An 8536-nucleotide genomic window follows, 5' to 3' on the forward strand; every position below is an offset into this window, starting at 1 on the left:
AAATAAACTTCCATTATTAATTTTTAAAAATACACGTATAATAAATACAGCAGACATGTCAGCACTTCCATTCTAAACTAGCTCATGCTTTTCCCAAAAAGGCCCAGCTATCTTCTACAAAACGTTCTAAGTATTGATCCAGTATTAAATTCACTCAGGACATCTCAGCTCCAAATATGCCATTATTCATTGGTGAAAGAAGTAGAGATTGAATTTTTAATTCTGATACTTAACTATAAATAGATATAATTTAAATATATTATCAACTGCTTTTGTACACCATGCTTTAGTACTCGTTGAATTCATGGGCTGCTGAGAATTTGGGTCAGGAGTTTCATGGCTGCATACGTGCCTCCTTATACGTCTGCTAATTCCCAGAGGCTGTGTGTGTCAAACTACAACATAGTTCATTTAACGTCCATATTGGCAACAGCTGAACTTGTTTTCTCTCTCTGCCCACAGGAAGAGATCAAAATTGAGAGGACATTAGTGTTTGTGGATCCTTTTGAAGAAGCAGATGTTTTGGTAAGTGCGTAGAAAGAGATAATCACAAGCTCAGACACTGACATCTTCTGCTTTAACCCTGCCACAGCTCACTCCTAACCACCCCCCAGTGGTAAATCAAGTAGAACAAGTACATTATTTAAACCTGTATGAGTAATAGGACATTGAACCCCATGAGAGTTGCCTGCCTTTAATGGAAGATTGATCTCTGTCCATAAAGCTTTTTTGTAATGGAAACACCTCCTTTAATCAGTTAGTCTAGGGAATGTCAGTCGTGGCTCAGTTGGTAGCACTCTTGTCTCAGAATCAGAGATTACAGATTCAAGTCCCACTTCAGAAACTTGATCTCAAAAATCTTGACTGACACTCAGTGCAGTTCTGCCCTGTCAGAAGACCATTGAGACATCAAACCAAGGGCCTATCTGTGTTCTCTGGTGAACATAAAAGTGTTCTGAAGAAGTGTAGGAGAGTCATCCCTGGTATCCTGGCCAATATTTATCCTTCCATCAATATTACTGTGTGCAAATTGACTACCACATTTCTAGATTACAATAGTGCCTCTACTCCAAAAATGCTTCATTGGCTGTAAACACTTAGGGGTGTCCTGAGGTTATGAAAGGGCCTATATACAGTAAAAGCAAGTCTTTCTGTTTTTATTTCTCAGGATTGAGCTTTGTATTCCTTAATGCATCAGTAGAGATGTAGCAGAGCAAACATTTGAAGTTCCTCTTTTACTCTTACACAGTAGAACTGGGTAAGGAAAAGACTGATAATTTCTAATCCTGCCGTATCAGTGGTGGCACTGACTGAGCCCACAGCAGGATACAGCTGATCGCACCTCAGGATGATCTGAAATGTCAGCATTGTCGAGGCCATGATACAATAAAGAAAGGACCTCTAATTATACTTTCAACACCCTATCACATCCTTAGGACATCCCAAACTGATATATGAGTGGATATTTTTCATGTATAGTCATGTATGTTGTGGAGTCAAACACAGCACTGTTTTGGAGTACCATAAATTGCAACTAATAAGAAGAATGGTTTAGATGGCAGGGGACAACATGTGGCATCAAAGAGCCTCCCACCTCTCCCTCCACCCATTATAGCTGATTCCCTTAACAAATTATAAGTACGCTTAGTGCATGTTTCGGATCTCTACACATATCTAGAAGGTATTGTGTGCTGGAACCTAAATTATGTCCAGGTGAAACGTTTCATTGGCAGAACATGTGACTTTATTGAATGCCCTCAATCAGTTTACATCAACTCAACTTAAATTTATATCGTACCTTTAACATGGTAACACATCCCAAGGTGCTTCACGCGAGTGTTATCAAACAAAATTTGGTACTGAGCCACATGAGATATTAAGTCAGGTGATCAAAAGCATAGTCAAAGATGTCCATCTTAAAGGAAGAATGAGAAATGGAGATTTTAGAGAGAAAATTCCAGACCTTATGCCTTGCCAGCCAAAGGTACAGCTGCCAAGGGTGAAGTAATTCAAATTTGAACACTCGAGGCCAGAATTGGAGGAACATATATATGCCAAAGGGTTGTAGGGCTGGAGGAGATTACGGACATAGGAACAGGCAAGGCCATGGTGGAATTTGAAAATAAGGATGAGCATTTTAAAATCGGTGTTGCTTAAATGGAAACAATGCAGGGGTGATAAATGAATGGAACTTGGTACAAGATGCAGGCACAGAGCTTTGGATGACTGTTTATGGGGAATAGAATGTAGCAGGGCAGCCAGGAGTGAGTTGGAGTAGAGACAACAAAGGCATGAATGAAGCTTTCAGCAGCAAATATGGAGGTAAAAGTATGTAGTTTTAATGATACAGAAATGTGTCTAAGCTCATTCAGAGTCAATTATATCTGATACAGGCTCAGACAATTGCCAGGGAGAAGGATGGAGTCATTGGTTAGGGCACAGAGTTGTGGTGGGCTCCAGAGACAATCTTGCCAATATTTAGCTGGAGGAAATTTCTGTTCATCCATGAGACAAGCAGTGTGTGACAATTTAGAGACAGTAGAGGGGTTGAGAGAGGTGATTGTGAGGTAGAGCTGGGTGTTGTCGTGCAAACTGACACTGAGTTCTCAAATGATGTTACTGAGAGGTGGAACGTAGATAAGGAAAAGGAGGGAGCCAAGGATAGATCCTTGGGGGACACCAGAGATAACGGTGTAGACATGGGTGGAGAAGCCTTTGCATCTGTCTGTAGCTGGATAAAAAAGAATGGAACCAGGTGAGTGCAGCCCCACCCAGCTAGACAATAGTGGAGAGGCTTTGGAGGATGGAGAGGTTAACCATGACAAAGACAGCAGACGAAAAGAATAAGGAAGGACCTTTGTCACAATCACAATGTAAGTTGTTTATGACTCTGATAGTCTCAGTACTATGGCAGAGGGAGAACCTAAGTGCTGGGATTCAAACAAGGAGTTCCAGAATAGACAGGTATGGATTTTGGGAGGCGACAGCATATTTAAGGACTTTGGAGAGGAAAACAAAATTGGAGATGGGGCAGTAGTTTGCTAGGACTGAGGGGTCAAGAATAAATCTTTTTTGAGGGGAAGTGTGATATCTTTGAAGGAAAGGAGAACAGTAGATGAGGAGAGAGAACGATCAGCTAACATGGGAGTCAAAGGGAAGTTGGATGGTCAGCAATTTAGTAGAGTCAGGGGAAAATGAGGTAGGTCTCATGGACAAGATGACCTTGGAGAGGGCATATTTAGGGCTAGCGTTGGAGAGCTAGAATCTCAGAGGGGAAGAATAGTAATAGCTGACAGGATGGTCTCAATCTTAGTGACATTATGGAGGTCAGGGTGGGAGGATGGAAGAGAGGAGTTTAATAATGTTTGCAGTATAGATAAGAAGCCGGGGGTTATCTTTGCATTTCAGGATAATCCTAGACTAATGAGCAGTTTTGGCAGATGAGAGCAGGACCCAATAATGCTGTACGCCGGCCAGCCAGATCTGGTTGTGAATGCTTGAACTAGTTGTCCACTGTATCCGTCCAAATCTGTTGTGAACTCAGCATAGTTAAATCCTATTCCCTTCTTCCTTCTGAGTAGTTAGCTGGATTTTTGTTGTGTACTAAAAATTGTTTTAAAGAGGCACTACCTACATTTGACCTCACCTTCAAAATCAGATGTTTATAAGAATTATGATATAGTTTAAAATATTTGGATTTTTATTGTGCTTCCAACTAAACAGTGTGCTAGTGAGCTTATAGGGAGAGTTGCCCAAGTGTTTCTGAGGTAGAAAGTGTAGAGAGCCAAATTGGCCTGCACAGTTGAAGCATCCTGAGTTAATGGCAATATCTGCACTTTAGTTCCTTTTCATTGTCAGACTTGGTAACTTGTAATGGACATTTAGCACCAATGGTGTCATCAGCACCTACTACATGATGAGCGTGGTATTATAGTACAGTTTAGAAGGAGAAAAGCATTGTTATTTTTCCTCATCAGTGCATCACACAGCTGTGATTCAGTGATGTATTCCAATAAAATTCAGGTTGTTTCATTATATGTTTATAAACCACAGAAAAATGGTTTGCCAAATATTTTATAATGAAGACCACCCTTTTCAAAGTACATCAATCAGAATGATTAATCGCAATCAATCACAATTGATTGCTCACAATCCTTCTATAGGGCTTTTCTACCCTGGAACTGGTTTGGTCAGAAGTGACCAACTACTGGCATAGAAGACACACAAAAGGTCCATCTCACTTTCTAGCTAAGTCAGTGTAGTGAATCCAGATGAATCCAAACTGGCAACCAGAACTAGCCCAATGAATTTCCATTGATTCCAGAACAGAATACTGAGAGTCCAGTGTATTAGTCTGGGTTGTAGTCAGGGTTTGCAGGTTGAGGGCATTAACATGTGTAACTACTGTGACTTCAGGATGTATTAATCACTCTGAACAGTTGGAAATAACAGGGCGAAAGTATTGTCCTGTGGAATTGGATATTACAGGGTGAAAGTATCAGCCTGTGAAGTTGGATGTATGCAGGGTGAAAGCGTTATGCAAAGTGTGGAAGTTACATTACAGTTGTTTCTTTGTCATCAGATTGCAAAAGAAAGGGAGAGAGCTCGGAACCAGGAAGAAGAGGAAAAAGCCAAAGCAAAGCCAGTTGTGCCTAAAAGCAGTTCAAACGATGCCCCAAAAACCTACCGACAAGGTGTTGGAAAATACATCAACATGGGAGCTACGTAAGTGAAGTTTTCCATTCTCATAACACTTAAGATCTCTGAAACCTTCACATCAAATGTACAGGGTTCAGGGAAACAAAGCAATCATTTTAGCAACAGGGCAAGCAAGTGTCATCGAGGTCACCTAGCAGTTTAAGATCCTTCCAGCTACTTTGCTTTGCCATTTTTGCGGGTGTTTTTGTGCACCTGTCTTCTCAATAGATTTTTTTCCTGCTTATCAGCAGAGATTTTGTCAATATGAGACGGGACAAGGAGAGCAATTTTGGATGCCTTCTACATATTCCTCCACAATAAATTATGAGAGATGCAAATATAAAGGAAAACTGCATTTGTAAATGCCAGAAATAGACAGCAGGTCTGTCAATATTAATAAAAAGAAAAGAAAAGTTATGACATCCTAGGTGTGTATCCATCATTAAAATGGTAATGATGAAAAGTGCAAACCAAAAAGCTATGATATGATGCTGACTGACTGTGTGTGTTTCCATCATTTTATGATAGGATAAGAGTTGGGAAGACCTAAGATAATATGCAACCTTTCGGGTAGACTCTCCCAGATTTGGGTATCATATGTCACCTGAGAATTGCACAGCAAGAGCTCTTTCATCTTTGCTGTTAAGGACTCTATGTTGGCACATTTTATCTTGATACTGCAAACACTTTTATTTCATTTTAGTTTCACAACTTTGTTCCAGTTTGCCCACCACTAGATTCTACATACTTCTCCCTCCTTCAGCCAGAAGCATGGGCTTAGTGTGCTAATACCTACTCATTTTGTTACTTTGACAGGTCAATTGGAAGTGTTTTCATGGCATTCCCATCACCATACACTGCCCAAGTTGCAAAACACAATCCTTCCACTTGAGTTGGAGCCTCAGTCTCCTTAGATACAGTACTTTTCGCATAAAAATAAAAAAAGTCCCAGAAACACTATTCATGACATATTATATCCACAGACTCCTGATAACATGCCCTGATCAATCAACAACGATAACAAGTGGTATTTATCTAGCACTTTTAAGGGAGTAAAATATCCCAAGGCATTTCATGGGTGAATCAATCAAAATTTGGCACCGAGCCTGTAATGTTCCCTCTAAACTACGCAGATGCACAGCCACAGTATAATAAACAGGCTGTGTGCAGCCAGTGTTTGCTCTAAGAAGCTCATGTGCACGGCCACATGGTGTACAACAATCTTGAATATACCACGCAGTGCAAAAAGTGGGCAACACGCAACAAAGAAAATATTGAGGGATCATTGCAAGCCACTTAAGCGAGATGTAAGGAAAGAAGATCAAAAGCTCGGTCAAGAAGTTAGGTTTTAAGCAGCATTTTAAAAGAGTAGAGAAGCCAGCGTGGTTTAGGGCAGTGATTCTAGAGCTTAGGGCCCAGGCAGCTGAAGGCACAGCCACCAATGGGGGAACGATGAAAATTGGGGTGCCACATAAAGCCAGAATTGGAGAAGTGAAGATTTATGAGGCTTGTCTGGCTGAAGGAGGTTGCAGAGATAGGGAGGATTAAGGCCATGAATTAATTTTAAAAGCGAAATATCGCGGATGCTGGAAATCTGAAACAAAAACAAAAATGTCTGACAGCATCTGTGGAGAGAAAGACAGAGTTAACATTTTGAGTCCGTATGACTCTTCTTCAGAACTAAAGAGAAGTAAAAATGTGGTGAAATATATACTGTTTAAGGGGGGTGGGACGGGTGAAACTGGATAGAAGGCCAGCGATGGGTGGAGGCAAAGGAGAAATTGCGAAAGATGTCATAAAAAAAAAGTCGAAGGGGTGTTGATGGTGGTGATATTGGCTAAAGGAGGTAATAATGGTGACATTAAGAGTAGAAAGCAGAATGAGCAAGTGACAGATGGCCCTAGTGGGGGTGGGGTGGGGGAAGGGGACGGTGTGGGAGAAAAGATTGAAATAGGCGAAAAGGTGGGGATAAAACAATGACTGGAAATAAATTTTAAAAATAATAATAGAAATAGGTGGGAAAAATATATATATATAAATTTTAAAAATAAATATTTGAAAAAAGGGGATTAATTTTAAAACAAGGGTGAGAATTTTAAAATTGAGGCCTGGAGGTTCTGTTGTAGCTGTCCAGTTTATACTTTGGTGAACTTTTTTGCTTGCCAACCAACCCCCCACCACTACCACCCCGCAACCCCCTCTTTTTTCACATCTTTTCTCTTTTCTGTGTCAGAAAACGAGTGGCAGAGGATCAGGACAGTAGCCCCTCCACCAGCAACAGCAAAAAAATCAAAGGAATCACCGGCTTTGGCAACTTCAGCTCGTGGTAGAACTGACAGCAAGCAGCGAATGAGCAAGTGAAAAGACCAGCCGCAAGCAGTAATGTTGGCTCCCCAGCCCCACAAGATCTCATTTGCATTCAAATGATCTAAAAGATCCAGAGGTTGTCAAATAAGTGACTGAATTTCTATGAAAAGTACTCTTTCTCTTATAACTAAAAGTAATGATGGGGAAGCATATCCTTGAGTATCTTTGTTATGCCTAAGTTTCTATTTCTAGTGCACATGAGAATGTAATTGTTGCGTTTTGTTTCCTTGATGACGGACCAGATTCTGGGCTTTTTTGAAGCCTTGGCTGCAGATGATGATATCAGCTATCATTTGTCTTTTTTAAAAAATATAAATTTTCCCTGTGCTGCTTTAATTAAACTCAGTTGGATTCCTAACTGAGATGATTCATCCTGCGTTTGGTGTGCAATTCCATAGAGTTCAGACTTCCTCATAAGGAAACCTAGCAGGTGTAAAAGAACATTGCTCGTGGGTTTGTTCCACTGAAGTGAGTAACTATGTCATTGGCTCAGGCCACACATCTCAGAAGCAGCTTACTTTGCTTTCATTAAATTGTTGAAAAATTACAGAGAGCTCTTCCTGTTCCAGTGACTTCAGCCACTTTGCTGAAAACATTGCAGATCTCAAAGTCTGTGGCTACAATAATAAGTCTTCATATGCATAACACATCGAAATGGTTCAGCTCCACAATGTGTTGAGACAGAAAGTTGCCCACTTGCATTAATTTGAATCTACACTCTGCTCTTCTGCTTCACCACCCCAATGCCAAATTTCAGCCAGAAATACACAGTGGTGCAAGGTTGCATTTATATTTGAGGGGGACAGAAATTTAAGAACTAATATTTCTTTTCCCCTCACCACCAACTGGGACACAGATGACATTGTATGCTTAACCACCAGTCAGAAGACTTATTTTCCTCAAGAAACCTTAGGCTCTATGGAACCCCTACTAGATTACTTGGGGAAGGACGCAAATCTTGAATCACCCTCATATTTTCAAATACATGTGGTATGATGACTGGTATGCACATTTTCATTGATGCACCTTGTCTAATTGTTGCTGCAGCATTAAAATTTGGCCCAATTTAGCTGGCACCCCAGTCTTTAACCTATAGGCTTGCAATTTCTTCAGAACAATAAACCCTTTGGCCTGGTTTAAAAACTGACGATAAGCTTTTTAATTTTTTTAAAATGCCACATTTATTGTCTAGGCCTAGTCACCTAGAAGTGGTGGCGGGACTGTTTCATGAACCATTGCATCCCTCAAGGTGATGGGGCTCCCACAATGCTGTTAGGTAGGTCATTCTAGGATGTTAAACCAGTGATAGTAAAGAGATAATGGTATTTGTCAAAGTCAGAATGCCGTGTCTTGAGGGGATAAATTAGCAGCGGTGCAGTTTCATCAACTTTGCTGCTCTGCTGTCAAATAAACCTTGGTGAGTTACTGTGAATTCTGTAGATCATTTATAATGCAGCCATAGTGTTTCCAG

At 40.6% G+C, this 8536-nt stretch overlaps 1 protein-coding gene across 1 annotated transcript in view; it reads left to right on the forward strand.

The window, feature by feature from the left end:
* ppil2 (peptidylprolyl isomerase (cyclophilin)-like 2) overlaps nucleotides 1-8208 on the forward strand; it is a 415520-nt gene extending 407312 nt beyond the window's left edge. Inside the window, exons 18-20 of the mRNA XM_041202829.1 lie at nucleotides 463-525; nucleotides 4583-4725; nucleotides 6932-8208. Of these exons, the coding sequence (XP_041058763.1) occupies nucleotides 463-525; nucleotides 4583-4725; nucleotides 6932-7028 (303 nt within the window). The 3' untranslated portion in view covers nucleotides 7029-8208. The remainder of the gene's footprint in view (nucleotides 1-462; nucleotides 526-4582; nucleotides 4726-6931) is intronic.
* The last annotated feature ends 328 nt before the right edge of the window (nucleotides 8209-8536 follow it).

This window comes from Carcharodon carcharias, chromosome 13 (assembly GCF_017639515.1).
Source record: "Carcharodon carcharias isolate sCarCar2 chromosome 13, sCarCar2.pri, whole genome shotgun sequence".
NCBI lineage: Eukaryota > Metazoa > Chordata > Chondrichthyes > Lamniformes > Lamnidae > Carcharodon > Carcharodon carcharias.